Below are 26,936 nucleotides of genomic sequence, written 5' to 3'. Positions count from 1 at the left end.
GATGTCTTCAACTGTTTAGTTAGTAACTGTTGGTAGCCCTCCATCTCCCCCCCCCGCCTTCTTTTTAATAAATCATGACCCTCTTTGTGAAGATAGAAAGACAATTATTTGCCCCCTTGCCTCTTTCCCACATGCAGGTGTGCATGCACTTAGAAAAATTTCTGAATACTTTTAAAAAGATCCAGAGACACTCCAAAGCTCATCCAGCTAGCTAAGGAAGACACAGAGAGGCAGTATTTCCATTTTAAAGATGTAAAATAGTGACCAAGAAATCAGTGGTCACCATTAAATTTAAATTAAATTAAATTTTATTCTACATTTATATTCATTCAGCTTATGTATCAAGCACCTACTGTGTTCCAAGGGCTCTTAGCAGAACTGGACCTTGAGCACACAAGTTTATATTCTAGGGGATGCAGATTGTCAAGGTGAAACATAATGGTCTTGACCCTCAGATTTAACTCTCGCTGGTACATGTAAATCTAACCAACCCTTTTTCTTCAGGAACTGGAGATGATTTTGATTAATTGACCTGACAGTGCATGACACATCATATTTACTAGGAAGGATTTAATAACCCCAGAGACTCCCAAAGGAAACATACAGATTACCATATATTCTGGACCTAATAGGATCATAGTAAGAGAAAGTGCAGGCAAAAATTTAAGCTTTAAGATGGAAAGAGTTAAGCAGAGGATGCTCTTGGCCTGTCTTTAAATGTTGTTGAGTTTTTCACCTGTATTTGCATTAAATAGAAAAGTCAGGAGAGAAGAAATTGGAAATGTAGAAAGAAAATAAGGGTTATTATTATTATTTTAGATTTATTGTTTTCTTAGGGGGATAAGTAAATTATTTCCTGGGGTGGAAATTATTAATAATTAAAGTCTGTATTTTTAATAGTAGGATTTTTTTTTTATAAACTTGGGAATTTGAGTGGAAAGGATTAATTAATCTGGAATATTCTCTAGATATGGTTTTTGAAGTATTATCTGGGATCCATAATAGCTGTAATAACCACCTCCGGGCATTTAGAAATGCAAATGGTCAGACCTATAGAACCAGAAACCTCAGAAGGGCTTAGTACGTTATACAGAGCTATGTGTGTTTTAACAAGTACTTTGGGTAAATCGTTCTGATGCTTCCAGAGCGAGAGCTTCTGCTCTCCAGCTATGCTGAATCTGTGGTTGATTTCACTTAGCTCATAGTCCTCAAACATTTACACTCTTAAATTGCACTGGGAGCTTGTGAAGTTTATAATACAATGTGTGACGAATTTCTCAGTATATTAATACTCCTTTATAATATTCCAATGGTTAAAGAAAGTCCATTTTCCTTCTTTTTATGAGTTAGTAGTAAAATATCCTTAAATAAGATTTATATTAGATTAGACCATTTTATATTAAATTAGATAACATAATTGAAAAACTAAGCATAATGCCTAACATATAGTAGATGCATTATGTTATAGTTCCCTCCTGCTTTTATGCACAAGTTATTTGTTTTCTTTAATTTGGAATGCATATTATTAATTCCCTCAATTTCATAGTCTTAAAATGTGAACAAAGTGTAGACTATTAAAATATTAGGAAACTTAAAATTGTATTTGTGGGTTACTTTAGATGTGCATCTTTTGAGTAAGATTTTGGATCTCTGTTGGGCAGAGTTACATTTAAGAGTAAGATTAAAAAAAAAAAAGACTGAGTAAGGTAGGAGACCTTACCTTTTTTTTCTTTTGTTTTAGATTTTTAAAAATATTTATTTACTCCTTTTTTTGTTGCCCTTGTTGTTTTATTGTTGTAGTTGTTATTGTTGTCTGTCTTCATTGTTGGATAGGACAGAGAGCAATAGAGAGAGGAGGGGAAGACAGAGAAGGGGAGAGAAAGACAGAGACACCTGCAGACCTGCTTCACCGCCTGTGAAGCGACTCCCCTGTAGGTGGGGAGCCCGGGGCGCGAACTTTGTTTTAGATTTTAAAAAATATTTAGTTATTCCCTTTTGTTGCCGTTTTTGTTTTATTGTTGTAGTTATTATTGTTGTTGTTGGATAGGACAGAGAGAAATGGAGAGAGGAGGGGAAGACAGAGAGGGGGAGAGAAAGACAGACACCTGCAGACCTGCTTCACCGCCTGTGAAACGACTCCCGTGCGGGTGGGGAGCCGGGGGCTGGAACCGGGATCCTTAGGCCACCCTTGCGCTTTGCACCACCTGCACTTAACCTGCTGCGCTACCGCCTGACTCCGGGAGAGTTTCCCTTTTAACATCACTTCTAGTGCCGTGTGCATTTCCTTGCATCCAACCAGCCTGAGGATGCAGCTGAGTTATTTGGACGCTAACATGCACAGCCTACCATTTTTTTAATCAATTTTTTTTTTTAAATTTTCCCTTCTTGGTTTTGATTGTTATAGTTATCGTTGTTGGATAGGACACAGAGAAATAGAGAGAGCAGGGGAAAACAGAGAGGGAGGGAAAGTTACACACCTGCAGACCTGCTTCACTACCTGTGAAGCGACTCCCCTGCAGGTGGGGAGCCGGGGTCTCGAACCGGGATCCTTACGCCAGCGCCACGTGCGCTCAACCCGCTGCGCTACTGCCAGACTCCCCACACAGTCTACCATTTTTCTGGCTCTCCTTCATTTGCACACCTCAGCTGCTTCCCTGGAGGAGTCCTCGGTTGTTTGGGGAGTGTCTTCAGGGAACAGTTAGATGTGCTCAGGTGCTGATCTGCTCTGATTCTTGGGCTCTGCTCTCTGTCCACACATGGCCGACAGTGCTCTGGTGGTCCTCCATGAACCCAGTGTCCAGGCCCGCTGGGACAGAGCTGCACTCCTGCCTAGAATCCTGTCTGCTTCAAACCTTGACTCCTCAGCAGACCAACAGCTACCCTATTGTCACCACTCAACAGACGCCAGCCCTAACATCACTGTGAATTCCCAGTTCCTTCTGATGCCTTCTCTTCTGGTACCTGCACAAGGCTTTGGGGTGTGTGTGTGTGTGTGTGTATGTCTCTTTTCCTCATGCATGTTAAGGCAGGCAAATTTAGTCTTTGAATCTTTTGGCTTCAGACTTTCACTTTGCACAGGACTTCTCAAGTGATGCAGTTGCTCGCTTACTCAGCTGAGATATAGACTGTGGAGTTTGGTTTTAGGAACCATGAACTATAATATGCCTGCTTCTTTCTGAGCCTGTTTTGGGGACTGGCAATCATCAAATCTAAACTCCCTTGAAAGTGCTTCTCAGGGGAACGGGTGGTGGCGCACCTGGTTGAGCACACATATAACAGTGCACAAGGACCTGTGTTCGAGCCCCCGGCCCCCACCTGCAGGGTGAAAGCTTTGCGAGTGGTGAAGCAGTGCTGCAGGTATCTCTTTGTCTCTCTCCCTCTCTATCTCCCTTCCTCTTCTCAATTTCTGGCTGTCTCTATCCCATAAATAAAGATAATAAAAAAAAGAAAGTGCTTCTCAGAACCTAACTAGTAAGATCCTAAATTGAAGCATATATATTCTTTAACATAGATTCACAAATACAAAGACACTAAAAATGAAAAAAATAGGGCAGGATGTTAATAACTGGCAAATCTGGATAAAAATGACAGGGCAGTTATTTATGCATTTTTTAGTAATTTTGAAATCATATGAAAAATAAATGTTGGGAGTCGGGCAGTAGCGCAGTGGGTTAAGAGCAGGTGTCGCAAAGCACAAGGACCGGTTTAAGAATCCCGGTTTGAGGCCCCTCCCCACCTGCAGGGGAGTCGCTTCACAGGTGAAGCAGGTCTGCAGGTGTCTGTCTTTCTCTCCCCCTCTCTGTCTTCCCCTCCTCTCTCCGTTTCTCTCTGTCCTATCCAACAACGATATCATCATCAACAACAACAATAATAACTACAATAATAAAAACCAACAAGGGCAACAAAAGGGAATAAATAAATATTTAAAAAAAAAATGTTACAGATAGGAGATAAATACATGACATTTTGACCCTCGGTGTGCTACCAGAAAGTGACCTAAGGGAAATTTCTTTCTTACTTGTGTACATTTTAATGCCAAACCATGGCATACGTATATTGTACAAGGTTAAAGTGTACAACACAGAGATTTCACGTATGTAGCCTTGCATTCTTCTTCTAGCGTTTGCCCTTCTTCCGTAGCCAGTCAACAGCGTCAGGTTGAGCCTGATGTCAAGTTTCGAGACCTCCTTTGAATCTGGAGAGGTGGCAGTCGTTGACTATGTGGGTCATAGTCTGTCTGGAGCCGCAGGGGCAGTTCGGGTCTTCTCTGGCTCCCCAGCGATGGAACATAACGGTGCACCGGCCATGGCCTGTTCGATAGCGATTGAGGAGGGCCCAATCATAACGTGCTAGGTCAAAGCCGGGTTGACGCTTGCAGGGGTCTGTGATGAGGTGTTTGTTCTTGACCTCAGCTGACTGCCAACTCTGTTTCCAAGAGACTGGAACAGAGAAGTTCAGTGTAGGCGTAAGGGACCAGATTGGGTGACGAGACGTCAAGCGTTGGACAGGGTAGCCTTGCATAGTGATAAAGAGTATTTTCCTCATGAGGAATTTTAAAATGAACTCTTTTAACATTTTTGAAGTGTACAAGACATTTAAAGAGTGTAATCATATTGTAGAGTCTCAGGACTTTTAGAATTTAAAATGTATACCCTTTGAGCACTTCACCCATCTACCCTTCAACCCTGGTCTCTGGCAGCCACCAATTTGAACTTAAACATATTTCTTGTGGGAGTAGCAGTGTCTACAACTTTATAAGTTTCTTGTAATTGTTTCTTTTTTCTTTTTTCTTTCTTTCTTTTTTTTACTTTTTAAGCTTTATATAATTTGATAGGACAGAGGGAAATGGAGAGGGAAGAGGGGGGTAGAGAGAGACAGAAAGAAACGTGCATGGGACACACCTGGTTAAGCAAGCGCACACATTACAGAGTTTGCAAGGAATAGGGTTTGAGTCTCTGTTCCTCACTTGCAGGGGGTCAGGGGAAGTTTCATAAGTGGTGGAATAGGGCTGCAGTTGTCTTCCTCTTTCCCTCTCTATCTTCCCCTCCCCTCTCAATTTCTCTATCCAATAATAAATAAATAATAAAAATGCTAAGGGGAGAGACACACAGAGAGAGAGAGAGAGAGAGAGAGACTTGCATCACTATTTCAACACTAGCTGCCCCCCTGCAGGTTGGGACTGGGGGCTTGAACTCGGGTCCTTGCACATGGTAAACTTGTGATTGTTTGTTTGGAATTGCCATTTTAGTTACTGAATCTACTTAGGTATATTGAAGAAAACAAGATGACATTGTTTACATTTCCTGGTGTGAAAGTGAATATTTATCAGCACCGCATCAAAATGTCCTCAGTTCATTGAACATTAATGGGATGGTGTTAAGAGGTGTGGATGAGGGCCACACAGATGGAATAATGTCCCTGTTTTGTCAGAGCTCCTAAGAGCTGAGAATGACAGATGCAGAGAATGATTGTTCCTGCCTTGGAGGAAGGGGAAGGGAAGAGATTAATACTACTTAATAATTACATACTGCAAAGAAGGGGCTTTGTTTCTCTGGGGAGACAGTGGGGAAGTGCTTTGGGACTGAGACTTGAATTATTAAGGTCTGGTCAGAGTTGATTGGCTTCACCTTTGATCCTGGTTTTTTCTCCTGTGCTAAATTTTAGCCTCAGCACCTCAGTCTGACGAAGGCTCTGACATCGACTCTGAACCAGATCTGCCGCTAAAGAGGAAACAGCGTCGGAGCCGAACGACCTTCACAGCAGAACAGCTGGAAGAATTGGAGCGAGCTTTTGAGAGGACGCACTACCCTGATATCTATACCAGAGAGGAACTGGCCCAGCGGGCGAAGCTCACCGAGGCCCGAGTACAGGTACTGACATCTTGACATTCACATCTTACTTTAATCTCTACTCTCTTATTTGGAGGAAGTAGCAGCAGCTCAGCCAGGAGAGAACAGGACTTGTATGTCTGAAACTCTGAAGCTCACAGCTTGATAGCCCCTGTTCAGCGTGTACTAGAGTGGCTCTCTGATTGTGATTTTTTTTTCTCTTCCTTATATTGATCACTCTCTCTCTCAACAAATTTTTTTTTTTTTGAGTAAGAGTCTCTCCCCCCCCCCCCCACCTCTCTCTTCCCCTCACTCTCTCTTTTAACCAGAGCACTGCACAACTCTGGTTTAATGGTGGTATGGGGGATTGAACCTGGGAGTCTGGAGCCTCAGGCAGGAGAGTCTGTTTTAACATATTTTTTTTATTTGTTTATTATTGGGCCACATGCGCTTAACCCGCTGCGCTACCGCCCGATTGATTCCCCTATTTGTTTATTATTGGTTAGAGACAGAGAAAGATCTTAATCTTTCTTTTCAGGAAAGGGAGATAGAGAAGGAGATAGGGAGGGGGGAGAGGGAGAGAAGAGAACAGAAGAGAAGAGAAGAGAAGAGAAAGACAGAGAGAGATAGATAGAGAGAAAGACTCCTGCAGCCTTGCTTCACCACTCCTGAAGCTTAGACCCTGCAGGTGAGGACAGGGGGCTTGAACCTGGGTCCTCACACACTGTAATGTGACCACTTAGCCAGGTGTGCCACTGCCTGGCCCCTGGTATGAAACTCTCTTTGCATAACCATTATGTTATCTTCCCATTCAAGTGCATATTTTCAACAAAGAGGATATATATATATATATATATATATATATATATATATATATATATATCAAGAATAGCACGTCACTGCCAATTACAGTCCTTAGCATTATAAATTCCCTCCTTTCTAATGACTTTTCTTTATAGCTTGTTCTGTCAGGGTAACAACATTGTGAGCTAATCCTTCTTCTTATTCACATTTATGGGGTCCAGCCATCCCTCTGTCCTGACCCAAGGCAGCTATGTCTGTTGACTAAAGCAGCATTTTATTTTGCACAACAATGTCATTTTCTCTTGCTAGGTTGGGATGTCCAATTGCACTTATCATATGGTGGATCTTTGTTTTCTTTTTCATTCATGTTGTTTGATAGAAATATTTGTATGTATAGTTTTTAAAGGGTTATATCTTTATATGGCTTCTTTGTATTATTTTTTTTTTCTGAGTTGTATATCAGTAGCTTCTTCTCCTCCTCCTCCTCCTCTTCTTCTCCCTCCTCCTTCTCTTCCTCCTTTTCCGTCTCCTTTTCTTCCTTAATGAGTCACTGTGAAATAAACCCAGGGCCTCACACATAAGCAGCAGCATCACTGAGAAGCCTCTAGGGGGACACTCTTTTCTTGATTTAGAGAGGGAGGGATAAGAGAGAGTCAAAGGGGCACAGAGAGTAAAAAGAGAGAGAGATTGCAACACTGCTTAACTATCCACGCAACTCCTTCGGTGTTTCCATGATATTCCTTTGTGATATTGGGACTCAAACCCGGGAGCCTGTACTATCACACCAAGGCTTATGTCCACCTGAGTGAGCTATCTCCCAGTTCCACCATGCACCTTCTGAGACATTGGCTGCCATTTTTTGAGAGAATATGATCCAATAAATGCATTTAAGTGCTATATATATGTGGGATCCACTCATCATTTCAGGAAGTCTTATGTGTTCTGGACCTTGGTGGTCACACACAGATCATAGCAAACAAAATATTATTTAGAGAGGGAGAGGAATAGAGAGACACTTGCAACCCTGCTTCACTACTCATGAAGCTTCTTCCCCCCCTACAGGTAGGGACTGGGGGCTTGAACCTGGATCCTTACACTCTGTAATGTAGGCACTTATACCAGGTGTACCACTGCCTGGCCCCTTCAAGTAACCATTTTAAAGTACCTTTAAATTCTTAGAAGTTACCTCAATCTTCTGGAACAATCTGCTCTGGTGTAATATGTTATGATTATATGATAGAATAATGTTTTCATTCTTAATCATGAATCCTCTCAAGATGGTAAAAGTCTCCCCCTTTGAATAAGCTTCTGTGTGGTACTCACACATGGTAACGTGTGCATCTTGTCAAATGGGCTAACATCTAGTTCCTCTTTGGGTACAAATTTTAAGTCTTCCAGATACCTGATGTTCGTCCATGATGATGTTGAAGTGTGTGATTATTTTGGCTCTTCATGGACACAGATTGAGATCTTCTGACCTAAACTTTTCTGTACTTTAAACTAAAACAACAACAGACCCCCAACTTTTCATTTTTAAAAAATATTTATTTATTCCCTTTTGTTGCCCTTGTTGTTTTATTGTTGCACTTATTCTTGTCATCATTCTTGAATAGGACTGAGAGAAATGGAGAGAGGAGGGGAAGACAGAGAGGGGGAGAGAAAGACAGACACCTGCAGACCTGCTTCACTGCCTGTGAGGCAACCCCCCCACCCCGCAGGCTGGTCTTTGCGCTTTGCGTATGTGTGCTTAACCTGCTGTGCTACCAACTGGTCCCCTCGTTCTTCAGTTTTTTGTTTTGTCTTGAAAAATTTTGAGAGAGAGCGGAGGAGGGAGAGAGGGGAGAGAGAGACAGGGAGAGAGAGAGAAAGAGAGAGACAGAGAGAGAGAAGCACCACTCCGTCAGAAAAATAAAAAAAGCTCTGTCAGTTGAGTTACCTCCCAGCAGCCTGCAATTCCTCCATTCTCCAAACCTGTCTTGAATGTTCCCTATCCCCCAGGATCTCCATGGCTTGCATACTGGGTTGTTGTTTAAGATACACTGAAGGTCAACAAGAACTCAGGGTCTAACAAGAAACACTTATTTTAAAGAAATCAAACCAAGAGAAGGATGGGAAACTGAAAAAAACATTTTGTTTCGCTGTACCTCCTGCCTGCATTTGCCAAGAAACGAGAACGGGGTGGGGAAGGAGGCAGACTAAATTTCCGTAAAGCCCACACAGCTTCTGCAGTGCCCAGCATTCACATCTGGCTCTGTGAATGTCAGAGGGGAATAAGAATGGCCCATTAACTTTCAGAGGACATGAGATCAAACCAATAAAGACTGGTTCATATTTTTCTATCCAGTGACCTCCCCTCCGAAGCAGGGCCCTCATTAACCTAACAGCTGTCCTAATGTGGTTTTAACCTAGTGATTCTTTACATGCCTCATGGCCTAGCATGCTCCCATGAGACCCACCATGTCTTTTTGCACCATAGCTATGATCTACAACCTAACAAATTCCCTGTAACACCCGGCATATGGATCTTTTACTTAACCCAGCAGGAAAAAGAGGAGAGTAGTTAATCACTGATTAAAATGCCAGAACAAAATCCTTTCGTTTTTACAAGGATCTGGGAAAGCAGTAGCAAAGCCAACTGAGTTTGAGTGATAGCCAGAAAGTATGTGTTAGTTTACTGTGGGGTACCTGGGAAAACTGAAGACCAAACTGAAAAACAAAACAGAACAAAAAAAGCCTGCCCTAATCCGCCTAATATGTCCACATTTATTTTTTTCCCCTAAGGATAATATATATATATATATATATAAAACTTTTTTTTTTTGCCTCCAAGGTTATTGCTGGCACTACAAATCCACTGTTCCTGGAAGCCATTTTTCCCATTTTGTTGATCTTGTTGTTATTATTGTTATAGCTGTTATTGTTGTTATTGTTGTTGTTATTGTTGTTGGATAGGACAGAGAGAGATGGAGGGAGGAGGGGAAGACAGAGAGGGGGAGAGAAAGACACCTGCAGATCTGCTTCACCGCCTGTGAAGCGACTCCCCTGCAGGTGGGGAGCCGGGGGCTCGAACTGGGATCCTTACTAGGGTCCTTGCGCTTCACACCATGTGCGCACCCCCTATGCTACTGCCCGGGCCCCTGAGGAAAAAAATGTAAAAAATTATTTATTTATTCCCTTTTATTGCCCTTGTTGTTTTATTGTTGTAGTTATTACTGATGCTGTCATTGGATAGGACAGAGAGAAATGGAGAGAGGAGGGGTAGAGACAGACACCTGCAGACCTGCTTCACCGCCTGTGAAGCGACTTCCCTGCAGGTGGGGAGCCCGGGGTTCAAACCGGGATCCTTAAGCCAGTCCTTGCACTTCACACTGTGTGCGTTTAACCTGCTGCCCCACCGCCCGGTCCCCGAGGAAAAATATTTTTAAACTCACCTGAACAGAGATGAGCCTAAAATAATAACCTAAGCCGTTGTTGATGTTTAATAAAAAATTGTTTGACATTTGTTCTATTGTGTTCGTCATAGTAAAATTTTAGTATGTGATCTAAAGTTTGCTGTACACCAAACACTATTTGCCTAACTGCTCTCTGGGGTAGCTACTGTTAAGCAAATGACAACAAATGTTCACATTTTGAGGGGAAGAATGGCCTGTAAAAAATGATGTGGAAAGTCTTTTTTTTTTTTTGCCTACAGGGTTATTGCTAGGGTTGGGTGTCTGCACTAGGAATCCACTGCTCCTGGAGGCTATTTTTTCCCATCTTCTCCTCTTGTTGCCCTTTTTGTTTGTTTGTTTGTTTTGTTGTTGTTACTGTGGTTATTGTATAGGACTGAGACTAATGGAGAGAGGAGGGGAAGACAGAGAGGGGGAGAGAAAGACAACACCTGCAGATCTGCTTCACCACCTGTGAAGCGACTCCCCTGCAGGTGGGGAGCTGGGGGCTGGAACCGGGATCCTTATGCTGGTCCTTGAGCTTTGCGCCATGTGCAGCCTTGTTCTGTTTTCTTAAATTCTTTATTTCTAAGCCTCGTTCTGTTTTCTTAAATTCATTATTTCTAAAAATTCTTGGGCTTTTGGGCCCAAGACAAAACAGGAAAGTACCCCAATAAGACCTCCAATGATTAAAAGCCAATTTGGACTAGATGGAGACTTAAATCAAATTAGCTTCCAACTTTTATGCTGATGGTCCCATGGTGTTAAATATAATTTTATTCATCAATAAATTTCTAGTTAGTATCTTTATGTGGTCCTCAAAAGCAATCTAATGTACATTACTTCAGATGAGTTATTTCAAATGCAATTTATAAATAATGAACAGAACTTAATACTTTCAAAGACTATATATAAAGAGAGAGAGGGAAAGAGAGAGAGAGAGGAGAGACACCATAGCACTGGTTCACAATTTGTGAAGCTCTTCCTTTTGATGGCCCATAGTGGTGACCAAGAACTTGAACCTGGGTCCTTACATGTGGTTAAAAATTAGTCCTCAGGAGGCCAGTGGTAGCGCAGCGGGTTAAGGGCACGTGGCGCAAAGCACAAGGACCGGCGTAAGGATGCGGGTTCGAGTCTCTGGTTCCCCACCATCAGGGAAGTCGCTTCACAGGCAGTGAAGCAGTTCTGTAGGTGTCTGTCTTTCTCTCCCCTTCTCTGTCTTCCCTTCCTCTCTCCATTTCTCTGTCCTATCCAGCAACGATGACATCAATAAGAGCTACAACAATAAAAACCAACAAGGGCAACAAAAAGGAATAAGTAAACATTTTTTAAAAAAAGAAAGAGGTGTTAGTGTGGCATTTTGACATTAAGTACTAACATATAATGAACAGGCAATAGCTCTTAGGAGGCATTCTTTCATGAGTTTTGATTGTATTGCCTCATGTAATTATCACAACAATCTTATGAAGAAGGTTTTTGTTCTTCCCATTTAGCAGATGAGAAGCAGAGGTCCACAGATGCTAAGCAAATTGTTTAAAGTCACCGAGATGATGCAGAGTTGAGCACATTGGGATTCAACTTTCACCTAGCTTGCATTACATTCATGTGAATGAAAAGTATTTTTAAAAGTAGCGCAGTTGGTTAAGCGCACGTGCATCAAACAAGGACCTGCTTAAGGATCCCGGTTTGAGCCCCCGGCTCTCCGCCTACAGCAGAGTCTCTTCACAGGCGGTGAAGCAGGTCTGTAGGTGTCTATCTTTCTCTCCCCCTCTCTGTTTTCCCCTCCTCTCTCCATTTCTCTCTGGCCTATCCAACAACAACTACAACAATAAAACAACTAGGGCAACAAAAGGGAATAATTTAAAAAAAAGTACTAAATTGTCAGGCCAATTGTTAGGCGTCACTGGCTGAAGAGAGGTTCAGGGAGGTGAGACCCCCCCCCCCCAAGCACTCAAAGCCAACAGTGGTGGAGCAAGCAAAGGGTAAGTTCCCGAGCCTCCCTTTAGTGCTCTTAGCTGAGCCTTTTTAGTATTTATTTATTCCCTTTTGTTGCCCTTGTTGTCTTACTGTTGTAGTTATTATTGTTGTTGTTGGATAGGACAGAAGAGAAATGGAGAGAGGAGGGAAGACAGAGAGGAGGAGAAAAAGACAGACACCTGTAGACAGTTGGGGGCTGGAACCGGGATCCTTACTGCTGGTCCTTGTGCTTTGCACCACATGCATTTAACCTGCGGTGCTATTGCCGGACTCCATCGGCTGAGCCTTTTATACAGTCAGCCGATGCAGTTAGCTTAGACATGCTCGGTCATTCATTACACCAGGTGTGCTGAATCATTCCAGTAGTTCCAGCAGGCACACTACATCATTTACAGCATGGGTGCCAGGTGTAAAATGTGCTGAGTGTAAAACACGGGTTTTGAGCCAGTGCTAACATCTTGGCTTTGAGCCAAAGCATGGCCTAGCCCCACATAAGTACTTCATCTTTTTTAAGTGTTAGGTTTTTCTCAACTTATTTTGTTTAGAAATTTAGTTACATATGGTACTCATGCAGAGAGAGGATTCTGAAGGCTTTGTTTTGTTGTGATTCCTTACTCCCCAACTCCTTGCATTATCAGGGTTATGTGAAGTTTTCAGTCAACTTAAATTTTGCTTTAAAATATCATTGGAGGGAGTCAGGTGGTAGCGCAGTGGGTTAAGCGCAGGTGGCACAAAGCGCAAGGACCGGCTTAAGGATCCTGGTTTGAGCCCCCAGCTCCCCACCTGCAGGGGAGTCGCTTCATAAGCGGTGAAGCAGGTCGGCAGGTGTCTGTCTTTCTCTCCTCCTTTCTGTCTTCCCTTCCTCTTTCCATTTCTCTCTGTTCTATCCAACAACAACGACATCAATAACAACAACAATAATAACTAAAACATTAAAACAAGGGCAACAAAAGGAAATAAATAAAATAAAAAAATTAAAATATCATTAGAGATTCCAACAGTGAACCTAAGGATAAAGAAATGCATCTTTCCAAATATGATTCTGAAAAACAATAGTGGAATTCAGAGATCAAGTAGATGATCTAGTAAATCTGAGAAAATTAGGAAGAAAATGTCATAGTTATTAATGAAATGTTATAAGGGGAAAAACTGATGACATGGTAGTCACAGAAGCTAACTCATCTAGTTTGCTTAACTAGACTGTGTTTCAAACATTCAGACCCATCTCTCTGAATCTACAGTGGCCTATGAATACCCGATGCTTAAACCAATAGTAGAAAATACCGTATTAGAACATAATACTATGGAAGAGAAGATTTTAGGGGTTAATTTGGAATAAAAAGAAGATACACCTTCAGCTGTCATGTTGGCAAATCGAGTCGTAAGTGAGGATAGTCAAATTCCAATAACTCCAAGTCAAAAGAGCCATACAGTTTTTAAGAAGACATTCAGAAACAGCAGAACCTGGTACTGGTGGAAACACTGACTAAACCATAGGATAAGAGGGGTAGAACTCTACACCATTCCCACCACCAGAACTCCATATCCCATCCCCTCCCCTGATAGCTTTCCCATTCTCTATCCCTCTGGGAGTATGGACCCAGGGTCGTTGTGGGTTGCAGAAGGTGGAAGGTCTGGCTTCTGTCATTGCTTCCCTGCTGAACATGGGCATTGAAAGCTTGATCCATCCTCCCAGCCTGTCTCTCTCTTTCCCTAGAGGGGCAGGGTTCTGGGGAAGTGGGGCTTCAGGACACATTGGTGGAGTCATCTGCCCAGGGAAGTCCAGTTGGCATCATGTTCTAAAGGCATGGCTATCGCTTTGTTGAAGGGCCTGGAGAGAGACATACAAGAAGACATACAAGGTCCTTAAGAGGTGTGAGCAGATGAAAAGTAGCAAGCTGCAGCTGAGAAAATGAAGTCAAACTTTGCTGGAAAGAAGGGTTTTGCTGTAGTGCGATATTATGCTGATAAGCATGAGCAATGTATTGTGCCTAACACTAGTTACCAACCAAACATGGCTCCTGCCCCCACCTCCTTCCCATGTTGTGTGAAGTAGAAGAGCAGGCAAGGTTGTATTCAGGGGAACAAGGTTATTATTTTTTTTGCATATGAACCATAAAATTACATTTAATAGGCACATAGCTAATTTAGTAAAACTTTTCTTTAGTTTTTTAGTAAAACTTTTCTTTCTACCCACTGGCTAAAAAATTGTTAAAGAACTTCTTTTCGGGTGGGATATGGAGATTGGGTGGTGGGAATTGTGTGGAATTGTACCCTTCCTACCCTATGGTTTTGTTAATTTATCCTTTCTTAAATAAAAAAAAAAAAAGAAAAAAAAAGAACTTCTTTTCTCCTCTAGAGTATCAGAAACCAAGTTGTGTTTCTTGCTATGGCTATTTATTTTCTAAAATGAGAATTTATTTTTTATTTATTTATTTTTTTTTAGTAATTGTGATGACTAAGTCTTACATATCTTTCCCCCATTTCAGATGAATTTATTCAGTGTTATATATTCCTACGTGTCATCAATGGAGCATCCATTGATAGTCTGTTAGGAATTAGTGATTCACTATTAAGAGAGTTATGTAGGGGGGCCCAATGGTGGTGCTGCTGGTTGAGCGCACATGTTACAACGCGCAAGGACCTGGGTTTGAGCCACAGTTCTCACGTGAGGGGAGGAAGCTTTGTGAGTGGTGAAGCAGGGCTGTAGGTGTCTCTCTGTCTCTCTCCCTATCACCCCGTTTCCCACTCAATTTCTGGCTGTCTCTATTGAATAAATAAAGATAAAAATATTTAAAAAAGAGAGTTATGAAGGTACCAAGGAGATGCCTTTCAGCTTAAGGTGGGGTGACTTGTGAAGTGACCCCCCTGCAGGTGGGGAGCTGAGGGCTTGAACCAGGATCCTTGCACAAGTCCCACTGTGCTACCGCCTGGCTCATTATTTCTTTATCTTGTCATCTGTCATTAGGCATTTAGGTTGCTTCTATATTTTTGGTTGTCAATAGTGCAGGGTTTTTAAAAAAATTTTTTATTCCCTTTTGTTACCCTTGTTTTATCGTTGTAATTATTGTTGTTGTTATTGATGTTGTCGTTGTTGGATAGGACAGAGAGGAATGGAGAGAGGAGGGGAAGACAGAGGGGGGGAGAGAAAGACAGACACCTGCAGACCTGCTTCACTGCCTGTGAAGCGACTTCCCTGAAGGTGGGGAGCCGGGGGCTTGAACCGGGATCCTTCTGCCAGTCTTTGGGCTTTGCACCACCTGTGCTTAACCCGCAGTGCTACACCGCTCGACTCCCGGAGCTGATCTTTTGATGGTATTTGTAGAAAAGTTACATTAACTCTATTATTTGAGCAAAAGCATTGCTACTAAAAAAATGGGTTCTGGGGGTTCACAAAATATCTCAACGGGGAGGGTGCCCATTTTGTCATATATGTAACCTAAATTTGAGCTCACCCCTCACTACACTGGGAGAAACTTTGACACTGGGGCATCTTTCCCTCTCTCCGTCTCCCTATCTGTCTTTCTCTTCCATCTTAGAAAGCTTACTTTACAAATGGTAAAACCTTGGTAATAGCAAGAAAATAAAAAAGATTCTGGAGGAGTTAGAGCTTAAATTAAAAGTAGGTTGAGACTGATGGAGTGATCAGGAATAGCCACCCACTGGATAAACCAAGTAGGGTTTGCTTTATCTAAAGGTCACAGAAAGAAGTCCACACAGGGGGACTGGCAACATGATCTGATAATGAAGATAATGATAAGGTTCTTTTTTTTTTTTTTTTGCCTCCAGGGTTATTGCTGGGGCTCGATGCCTGCACCACGAATCCACTGCTCCTGGAGGCTATTTTTTCCCCCTTTTGTTGACCTTGTTGTTTTATCTTTATTGTGGTTATTATTGTTACTATTGATGTCTGATGTCCTTGTTGTTAGATAGGACAGAGAGAAATGGAGAGAGGAGGGGAAGATAGAGAGGGGGAGAGAAAGACAGACACCTGCAGACCTGCTTCACCGCTTGTGAGGCAACCCCTCCCCCTCCCCCCCCTCAGGTGGGGAGCCGGGGGCTCGAATCAGGATCCTTAAGCCAGTCCTTGAGCTTAGCACCATATGCGCTTAACCTGCTACACTACTGCCCGACCTTCGATGATGAGGTCTAAGCTTCTGACTTTTCTGTTAGTGATCCTAAGAATTAAGGGTAGCAAGCTTGAATGTGTGAAGTAGGTATTTTGGAAATTCCATTGTCTTTCCAGCTTAGTATGTCAAGATGGAGACGCATGGGGGTTCGGGTGGACCATTTCACCTGACTAAATGTGTCTCATTAGCCTTCGAAGTCATGACATCAAGTATGACTGTAGTGTATGGTATCAAACAGAACACTCAGGCATAAATACGACCCCAACTTCTAAGGCTTTGCCTCCTCAAGCTAACACAGTTTGTTCTAACCAGTGCATCGAAAATAGTTTTCTTTTCTATATATTTTTTCCTGATGCCTTTGGGAGTCATGGTAACAAACGCTTAGGTTGGCATTGAGGAAACGCAATTGATGCAGACTTGAAACGGAAGGCCGTTCATGACTTATTATCTCAGGTGACAACTTACTAAGTTAAGTAAAACTGTAATTCAATTATGTATCAACATGGGAAAATATTGACTTACCTTCTTTTCCTGTTGGAAACCTAAGGAGTATTAAATGTTAGTTTTCTGAGGATGGTCAAACAGCTTTCCTTACCAATATCTTGCATTGCAGCAGACGAGCAGATTGATTGCCTTTCAGACAGACGCTTGGGTGACTCACAAACGTTTAGACATATTCTGGCAAAATATTGGTTAAACTGGAATTTAAAATGCTTTTTAAAAGATTCAGTGACTTAAAAAATTACCGATGAGGGGGCCAGGTGGTAGTGCGGTGGGTTAAGCGCACATGGAGCATAGTGCAAGGACTGGTCTAAGGATCCCAGTTTGAGCCCTCGGCTCCCCGCCTGTGGGAGGGCGGGGGTTTGTGTGGTGTAGCTTCACAAGTGGTGAAGAAGGTCGGCAGGTGTCTGTCTTTCTCTCCTTTTTGTTTTCCCTTCCTCTCTTGATGTCTCGCCATCCTATCCAACAACAACAACAGTGGCAACAATAACAATGATAATAACAAGGGCAACAAAATGGGAAAAATGGACTCTAGGAGCAGTGGATTCATAGTGCAGGCGCTGAGTCCCAGCAATAACACTGGAGGCCAAAAAAAAAAAAACAACTGAACTTTATCCTATAAGGAATTTAATCTCATCTTTTCTTAGACATGTTGTTCACCATGTTGTCATGTCTATCTGGAGTGACCTTTTAAGAAATCATAACTGGGGGGAGTCTGGCGGTAGCGCAGTGGGTTAATAAGCACAGGTGGTGCAAAGCCCAAGAACCTGCGTAGGGATCCGGGCTCCCTGGCTCCCCACCTGCAGGGAGGGGTCACTTCACAGGCGGTGAAGCAGGTCTGCAGGTGTCTGTCTTTCTCTCCCCCTCTTTATTTTCCCCTCCTCTCTCCATTTCTCTCTGTCCTATCCAGCAATGGCATCAATAAAAACAACAACAACAATAATAAGTACAGCAATAAAACAAGGGCAACAAAAGGGAAAATTAAAAAAAAAAGAAATCATAACTGATCTTTAAATGAGTAGAAACTCTGTTCCTGCTCTACTCCAAATCTTTCCTGATTCTCTGCACTTTGAGACATGGAACTTAAAAAATTTTTTTTATATATTTATTTATTTACTTTCCCTTTTGTTGCTCTTGTTTTTTTTTTTTATTGTTGTTGCAGTTATTATTATTGTTGTTATTGATGTCATCTTTGTTGGATAGGATAGAGAGAAATGGAGAGAGGAGGGGAAGACAGAGACGGGGAGAGAAAGACAGACACCTGCAGACCTGCTTCACCGCAGGTGGGGAGCCAGGGCTCAAACCGGAATCCTTACTGCCAGTCCTTGCTCTTCACGCCACCTGCGCTTAACCCGCTGCACTACCGCCCGACTTTGGAGACATGGAATTTTTTTTTTTTTCCCTCTAGGGTTATTGCTGGGCACCATGAATCCACCGCTCCTGGAGGCCATTTTTCCCCCTTTTTGTTGCCCTAGTTGTTGCAGCCTCGTTGCGGTTATTATTGCCATTGTTGACGTTGCTTTGTTGTTGGATAGGACAGAGAGAAATGGAGAGAGGAGGGGAAGACAGAGAGAGAGGGGGAGAGAAAGATAGACACCTGCATACCTGCTTCACCGCCCGTGAAGCGACTCCCCTGCAGGTGGGGAGCCGGGGGCTCGAACCGGGATCCTTACACCGGTCCTTGCGCTTTGCGCCACGTGCGCTTAACCCACTGCGCCACCGCCCGACCCCCTATATGGAACTTCTATCTTTAGGGAACAAGGATCTTAATTCCCTTGATGACTCTGAATTTGTGAGTACAATTTATGGAAATTCTCTCTTATTCTTATTTATCTGACTCATTCCTTTATGCCATGTAACTTCAAGTACATACAGTTCCTTCCTTAGGCTTGTCAACACACTTAAAATATTTTAATTAAGATACAGTTTACTTGCAGCCTGTATAAGGTTAGGGTTACAGTGAATTGCGGTTCAGTTTGCATCGTAGCATTAGACAGTGCTTCCTGTATATCACATAATCATTATTTCTTCTAGTGTCGGGAATAATTAAGATTTAGTGCCCTAACAAGGATGTGTGTAACATGTTTTTGTCACCTGTAGTCACTATATATATATATATATATATATATATATATATATATATATAGTCTTCAGAATTTACTATTTGTTATTTGCTGGTATCAACATATTTTTGATAGAGAAATGAGAACATCTTCAATTTGAAGAAATTCACTCTCATTTTGGGTGAAAGAAACATTATACTCTGGAAAAATCATCCCCAAAGTCCTACATTTAAACTCTGCTTGCATATGTGAATTGGACATGATTACAGTCTTTCAGCTTTGGAGGCTGACAAAATAGCTTACCTGAAGAGAGTGTCTGTTTTGTTATGCACACGACCCAGGTTTGAGTCTGACCATCACTTGTCCTGGTGGAAGTACTGGCACTGTGGTATCTTTTCTCTCTTCCTCAGTCTTTCTTTCTGTCTGAAAAGTCAGCTCAGAGTAGTGTAGTGGAGCCCCAGTGAAGACAAAATATTTTCTCAACATTTTATAGGTTCAGTGATATTTCTTGTTCCGATTATTACCACTTCTCTCTAGCTACTCATATCAAATTCTTGAACTTTGAGTCCCTTGGAGACATTTAATTGTAACACATCAAAGTTTTCTGAAAGGACTTGATCAGCACAGAGTATTATAGGTTATCACAACTGTTGTTGAAATAATAGACGACTTGGGGATCTCCTTAGGTTATATACCTCAATTTCCAGGAACCCCCTTTTGGTATTTATTTCTCTTAAAATCAGTGCGATGTCACACACTTTGGAAGAAATAGTAAAATGTATCCACTTATCCTACTGATCAATTTATACAGCTTTCTAGAAGCTATGCCCACAAAGACCATAGAAATAAAGAGACAGAGTGCTAAGAGTGCAACTGGAAAGGTGAGTGTATTAAGGCAGGCCAAGTTAGGACATGTCTTTTGGAGGCAAAGAGGCTCAGGGGTCTTCCCTATAGTGCTGTCATACGTGAAGGCTACAGGGCATTGGTAGCGGAGCTCCGGCTCCTGCTCCGGCTCCTGCTCCTGCTCATGATCCTTCTGGGGCTCCCTGGGGACTCTGCAGGATCTTGAAGCCCCTCCTCTGACCCTTGACATTCAGTTCTCCCTTCTCCCTTGACAATACAACACAGAAGGTGGAGGCCTCTTGCATGTATTTGCCCTGTCAGTAAGGGGCCTTTAATCTGTTTTAGCATGCAAAATTCATTAAGAATGTACTATTATTTCATCAGAGAAATCCTCCAATTTTAAATTAAATCCATAGGTCTGGTTTAGCAACCGCCGCGCAAGATGGAGGAAGCAAGCTGGGGCCAATCAACTGATGGCTTTCAACCATCTCATTCCGGGGGGATTCCCTCCCACTGCTATGCCAACTCTGCCAACATACCAGCTGTCGGAGACCTCTTACCAGCCCACAGCGATTCCACAAGGTATGGGGGCAGGGGGCAGGGGTTAAAAGGCTTCCCTCTGTGTGTTATAGACAGTCAAGTCCTCCGTCATGCTGACATGGGTGATGCTGTTTATATGTTATAATAATCACACTCCATCCCTTTGCTGTGAATCTACCTGTCACATTTCAGAATCTTAGTGTGTTTTTTTTTTTTATGACATACCTAAATCTCTCCAGATAACCCGTGTTGTAGTCAAACACCATTTTAGCATTTTGAAACAAAGCCAAACAGTGCCATGAGAACAAAACAACAGTCGCAAACAAACAGGCTATTTGCTTTTCTGTTGTTGAAACATTAGCTCAGCTTTTGCACTCCAGTCTGCAGGAAACTGAAGTTCTCTGGTGGTGACTCCTCCAAAGGTCCCTCCATTAATAGAAGGAAGCTAAACATTGGTAACATCAGGCTGAGGATATAGAAGTGATGGGGGGGGGGGGGGGAGTCGGGCGGTAGCACAGCGGGTTAAGCGCAGGTGGTGCAAAGCCCAAGAACCTGCGTAAGGATCCCGATTCTTAAGGATTCCGGCTCAAGCCCTCGGCCACCCCACCTGCAGGGGCGTCGCTTCGCAAGCAGGGAAGCAGGTCTGCAGGTGTCTCTCTTTCTCTCCTCCTTTCTGTCTTCCCCTCCTCTCTCCATTTCTCTCTGTCCTAGTCAACAACATCGACATCAATAATAACTACACAATCAAACAAGGGAGCAACACAAAAGGGGAATAAATAAATAAATATATTAAAAAGAGAAATGATCAGATACACAAGACTCAATCATTTGGGATTACGCAAGACAGCGTGCCAGACTATATTGTTGCACTTCCAGAGGCTCTGAGACTACATTCAGAGACTCTGCAGTTCTTACTGTGGTTAATTCTCATGCTGATTAATAGCATTCTCTTTCAAAACCATTCAGCTTTGCGACTTTTGAATCTCTCTTCTGGATGAGCACGCTGTGAAAGTTATATCAATAAGTCATGTCTTTGCACATCGGTGCAAAGATGTGACTATTATGAGCGGCTCTATACGTGTATGCTAAGAAATGCAGTTTGGGGGAGTCTGGTGAAAGCGCAGCAGGTTAAGCGCAGGAGGCGCAAAGTGCAAGGACCCGAGAAAGGATCCCGGTTCGAGGCCCCGGCTCCCCACCTGCAGGGAGGGGTCGCTTCACAGGCGGTGAAGCAGGTCTGCAAGTGTCTGTCTTTCTCTCCCTTCTCTGTCTTCCCCTCCTCTCTCCATTTCTCTCTGTCCTATCCAACAACGATGACAACAATACTAACAACAATAAAACAAGGGCAACAAAAGATATCAAATAAATAAACAAGTAAATACATAAATAAATAAAATATTTAAAAAAGAGAGAGAGAGAAAAATGCAGTTTGGAAGTAGCGTTGGGTGTGATGTTTCTACAGACGGCTTGGTGATCATGAATGTTTGCGCTGAACTTTCCTTCTGGCGGTAGAGGAACTATGTGGCTAACAGTCTTGTTCCTTGCAGCCGTGTCGGATCCCAGCAGCACTGTCCACAGACCTCAGCCGCTTCCTCCAAGCACTGTACACCAAAGCACTATTCCTTCGAACCCAGACAGCGGCTCTGCCTACTGCCTCCCCAGCACCAGGCATGGATTTTCCAGCTATACAGACAGCTTTGTGCCTCCGTCCGGGCCCTCCAACCCCATGAACCCCGCCATCGGCAATGGCCTTTCACCTCAGGTCAGTCCCGTGTTTCCAGACAGACGATTTGCTGTATACCAGAACCAAATAGTCAATTCCCTGAGGCAGTCCTGTAATGAATTGCCAAATTTAAACCATAATGTATTCTTTATACAGGCCACATGATTTCAGTTTTCTAGTTTCCTTTCCTCCACCCTTCCTACTGAGTGCATCAAAAGTTGTAGCTTAGACTTAAAATTCCAGTGATTTTTTTTTTTTCAAATGTAATCATAGAGATTTTTTTTTATGTTTCTACTTTGCCGTCAAGGTCATTGTCATCTCAACTCCTGGTTCTAGTTTTTAAAGGAGGTCTCATACACATCCTCTTTTTTTTTTTTTTTTTTTTAAATTCAACTGAAAAGGGTAAGCAAAAGAGATGAATAAGGAAGCCAAAGAGCTTTTATAATACAGTTGGAGAGGAAGTAAACAAATTATGGTGAGAGAGAGAGAGAGAGAAAGAGAGAGAGAGACCCAGCTAATGACTATAGAGTTCTGGGATAAGTGAGTTATAAGAACCTAAATTAGGAGGATTACTGGTCTTTGAGAAAATATAGGTACTTGAATGTTGTAATTGTTTTTCTAAATTGCATTGTACTATGAGATTTTCTTGGGAGACCGTATTAATAAATTGCCTTGATAATTGCATGTCAGAGGGTTGGTTCAATTTCCTACATGTGGCATCTGTCTGACGTTGACATTATTAGCAGTTGTTTAAATACAGATCACTTGATTTTATTAGAGCACGCTTGGTCCAGGTGGTGAAGCTAGCTGCCTGCTGAATTTGGAGAAACGTCACAAAGGGCTGGCAATCTATAATTGCAATCAGGAATCTCTTCGGGACTGCGAGTGAGATTTTTTGAACAGCTTTATCTTTCCTTTACCCCCTTTTTTCCCTTCTGGTGGTTAGAAAAACAGAGAGAAGCTCAGAATGACACAAATGAAAAGTGAAAAGACAATTATACTCAATTACACACTAATCACTGACTATCACTGCTGCCTAAGCACGAAGAGGGCATTCTAATAGGCAGAAAATGAGATTTTAATGGCACAAAGGGTGGCCAAAATAACCACTCCTATATCTTTGCCGTCTTCATTTCCTTCAACTTGTGGTCTGGGTCTTGGGAGTGGAGTTCCTGAGCTCTGCACAAGGGTGATAACTCTGAGCAGCTGAGAAAGTTCAAAGCCCTTGGAGTTGAAAAGAATGAATAGCAAAGGCAATGAAATAAACATTTCTGCCTAAAGGCAAAAGTTCATAAATGCTTTTTTATATAACAGTAAATATAATTAAGTTCCATAGATTCCTATAGCAATATCCTGGGATAAAATATATATAGCCTTAAATCTCAACTGAAACATAACAACATGAAAAAAACAATGAAGGTGCTTCCCAGTGAACTCTCATACAGTTAATTGCTAAGTGATGGCCTCTGGAAAAGATAATTTTGCATGAAAATCACTGACATACTCAGAAGTTGATTCTTCTTCCACATTTAGGAGTAATATCAGAAGCAGTTTTATCTCTGCAGGTTTAAAGGCAGCTTGTTTGGGGCCATTGAAAAGCTTTTTATGAATATGATTTGGCTAAGAGGTCTAATAGAAGTAAATTCCATCCATAACCAGCTTTTGTAAGGTAGAATCTAGGATTCATTCCCTCTGCATTTCTTAGTGTCTAATAACAGAAATAGCAGCATCTATGGTCTGCAATCGAAACCGCTAGATCTTTCTTTTATAAGTGTATTTATTATCTTGTATGTTGTAGGCATATTTGTAAGTGCTATTTGATCTTAAAACTGTTCATCCTTGATTTCAAGAACTGAGGCTATGATTCCAGCACTAGTGGTACAGAGGGGATTGTTCCAGTGTCAAGCTGTGGAAAATCCCACACGGGCCATTTTTCCTGGTTATCTTTACTCACCACTTAACGTATCTTATTACACTGCAAACATTCAGGCTGCTTTGCATTTCTACCTTAATTTCCACCCCAGACCAAGTCTGTTTTGTCTTGGTAGTTGTAGCACCTCCACACTTTATATGTTACACGAGGTTACTCCTTTTCTCAAGGCAGGAGTAAAGAATGAAAGACCATGGTCTAGGAGGTAGCTCAGTGGATAAAGCATTAGACTCTCAAACATGAGGTCCTGAGTTCAGTCCCTGGCAACACATGTACCAGAGTGATGTCTGGTTCTCTCTCTCCTATATTTCTCATTAATAAATAAATAAAATCTTTAAAAAAAAAGAACGAAAGACGGATTGATCTGCCTCTTGCAAATTTATTAACACAATGGTGGAGTAAGAGAATTGGCACTTAGGTAGTCTAACTTTTGGGATTTGCCAGTTCTCAACAATGCTGTTATTTAAGCAAAGAGAGGGAGAAAGAAAGAGAGGGAGAGGACTCTGCCTTATATTGTCTGGCTTTATTAAAACTATTATCGAGATACAAAGATGCTCATGTCTAACACTTTAGCTTACCTATTAGTTACTTGCTCATCTTAACTACATTTTGTATAGAAATGCTTATTAGTACACTGAACCATAAATTATTCAAATGATTACCTGTCCTATCTGTGATTACCTTTTATCCTCTTGATCTCCTGCATTTCCCCTTCCTTTGCCTGTCTCTGGACATCCAAACTGCATACACAACATCTGCTCTGAAAGGTACTGCCTGTTCAAGTTCAGAGGGCTGGTAGTGAGAAAACTGAAGTCTTGGCTTTAAGGCAAGGACCTTGTCCATTGCGATCCATTCGCTGCTGCATGATGTGAAATCAGTTTTCAAGACAGAGGAAGGGCTATTTCAAAAGATTTTAGAATAATTTTGAAGACTGATTTTCTAAACCTGGGAGTTCAGATTAACTTAGATTCTTTTTTTGGACAATATTTTTATACACTATATACACTTTTCCTGTTATTTTTATTTTTTACTGGTAATTCTTCTTCTAGCGTTTGCCCTTCTTCCGTAGCCAGTCAACAGCGTCAGGTTGAAAGCTGTCAGGAGCTGCTTGTTGCTGGCTTTGAAAGTGACTGGGATCCATGTGGATTCAGTCGGCTAGGAAGGATCGTCAGTTTCCCCAATGAATGGGTACTCACGGGATGTACCACAAGAAGGTCGATCCAATGCATCCCTACTGGTAATAATGTATGCTAAATGAAAAAAAAAAGAATGGCATTTAAAAGAAAACATTTTATTTATTTTCTATTATTGGATAGACAAAGAGAGAAGTTGAGAAGGGAGGAGGGAAGCAGGCAGGGAAAGAGACAGACACCTGCAGCTTTGCTTCACTACAGTGAAGCTCTTCTTCTGCAAGTGCGGACCAGAGGCTTGAACCTGGGTCCTTGAACATGGTAATGTGTGCACTTAGCTAGGTGAGCTACCGCCTGGTCCCAAGATTTTTATTATTTTTAATTTTTTTTAACAGTTTAATTTTTTAAAAATTTATTAATATCTTTATTTATTGGGTAGAGACAGCCAGAAATCAAGAGGGGGAGAGAGAGAGAGAGAGAGACACCTGCAGCCCTGCTTCACCACTTGTAAAGCTTTCCCCCTGCAGGTGGGGACTGGGGTCTCGAACCCGGGTCCTTGTGCGTTGTAATACACACATTGTAATGCGCTCAACCAGGTGCACTACCACCCGGCCCCTATTTTTACTTTTTTTTTTTTTAAATGGTAGTCTCCTAAGAGACTTACTTTATTTTTGTAAGTTATCTATGTTTGTTTTATTTTTATTATATTTATTTATTTGATAGACAGCCAGAAATTGAAAGGGAAGGGGGAGCTAAAGAAGGAGAGAGACAGAGAAACACCTGCAGCCTTGCTTCACTGCTCGTGAAGCTTTCCCCCTGCAGGGACCAGGGGCTTGAACTTGGGTCCTTGAGCCCTCTAATGTGTGCGTTTAACCAGGTGTGCCACCATCTGGCCCCATTATTACTTTTTTTGATAGTGGTGAAATTCAGAGAGAGAGAGAGCTAGCAGTACACAGAGATGGAGAATTACGTGCAGCACTGACCCATCAGTGGTGAAACCTCCCCTCTGCAGGTAGGCACCAGGGGCTTGAACCCACATCTGTGCACCTGGTAATGTCTGTGCTCTCCTGCATGAGGCTCTCCCTGGCTCCTGGTAAAAGTTTTTCTAAAATGTCTTTTGAACGAAAAATAAACTCGCAGGTAGGTGAAACACATAAATAAGCTTTTGATCTAGATCAGAAGATGTAGAAATACTAGTGGGGTGGGGGTGAGAGGAGGAGTTAGCTGCAAAAGGGTGGGGGTGCAGTGCCCTGTCTGTGGTGATGTGGAGATGGGATTTTGGTGAGGGGTGAGGGCTGTTTGTCCTTTTATGGAGGGCTGAAGTGTGAATTGTACCTCATGATCTGTCTTTTTAAAATTTTTTTCATTTTCTTTATTGGGGGATTAATGTTTTACAGTTGACAGTAAATACAATAGTTTGTACATGCATAACATTTCTCAGTTTTCCATATAACAATGCAACGCCCACTAGGTCCTCTGTCATCATGCTCCAGGACCCCCCCCCCCGCACCCTCCCCAGAGTCTTTTACTTTAATGGAATACACCAACTTCAATTCAGGTTCTACTTGTGTTTTCTCTTCTGCATGATCTGTCCTTTAAAACATGTTCTCAATTAAAATAAGAAACTAGGGAGTCGGGCGGTAGCACAGTGAGCTAAGCGCACGTGGTGCAAAGCACAAGGACCGGCGTAAGGAGCCCGGTTCAAGCCCCCGGCTCCCCACCTGCAGGGGAGTCGCTTCACAGGCGGTGAAGCAGGTCTGCAAGTGTCTGTCTTTCTCTCCCCCTCTCTGTCTTCCCCTCCTCTCTCCATTTCTCTCTTTCCTATCCAACAATGACAACAACAATGACATCAATAACAACAAGAATAACTACAACAATAAAACAACAAGGGCAACAAAAGGAAATAAATAAATAAATATAAAAATATTTAAAAAAAATAAGAAACTAAACATATCTTAAGAATTTCCCTTAGTATCTATGGGAAATCTATCACAGGCACACAGACACACACACACACACAGACACACACACACACACACACA

General features: G+C 42.2%; 1 protein-coding gene across 1 annotated transcript in view; it reads left to right on the top strand.

Annotated features, from left to right (window-relative positions):
• Window positions 1-26,936, top strand: part of PAX3 (paired box 3) — a 128,129-nt gene that overhangs the window by 76,534 nt on the left and 24,659 nt on the right. Inside the window, exons 5-7 of the mRNA XM_007521126.2 lie at window positions 5,665-5,870; window positions 19,991-20,156; window positions 21,659-21,873. Coding sequence (XP_007521188.1) covers window positions 5,665-5,870; window positions 19,991-20,156; window positions 21,659-21,873 — 587 coding nt within the window. The remainder of the gene's footprint in view (window positions 1-5,664; window positions 5,871-19,990; window positions 20,157-21,658; window positions 21,874-26,936) is intronic.

The sequence above is a fragment of the Erinaceus europaeus genome, chromosome 7, assembly GCF_950295315.1.
Source record: "Erinaceus europaeus chromosome 7, mEriEur2.1, whole genome shotgun sequence".
NCBI lineage: Eukaryota > Metazoa > Chordata > Mammalia > Eulipotyphla > Erinaceidae > Erinaceus > Erinaceus europaeus.
The sequence above is the reverse complement of the archived record's forward strand: the minus strand, read 5'-3'. Positions and strand labels throughout refer to the sequence as shown.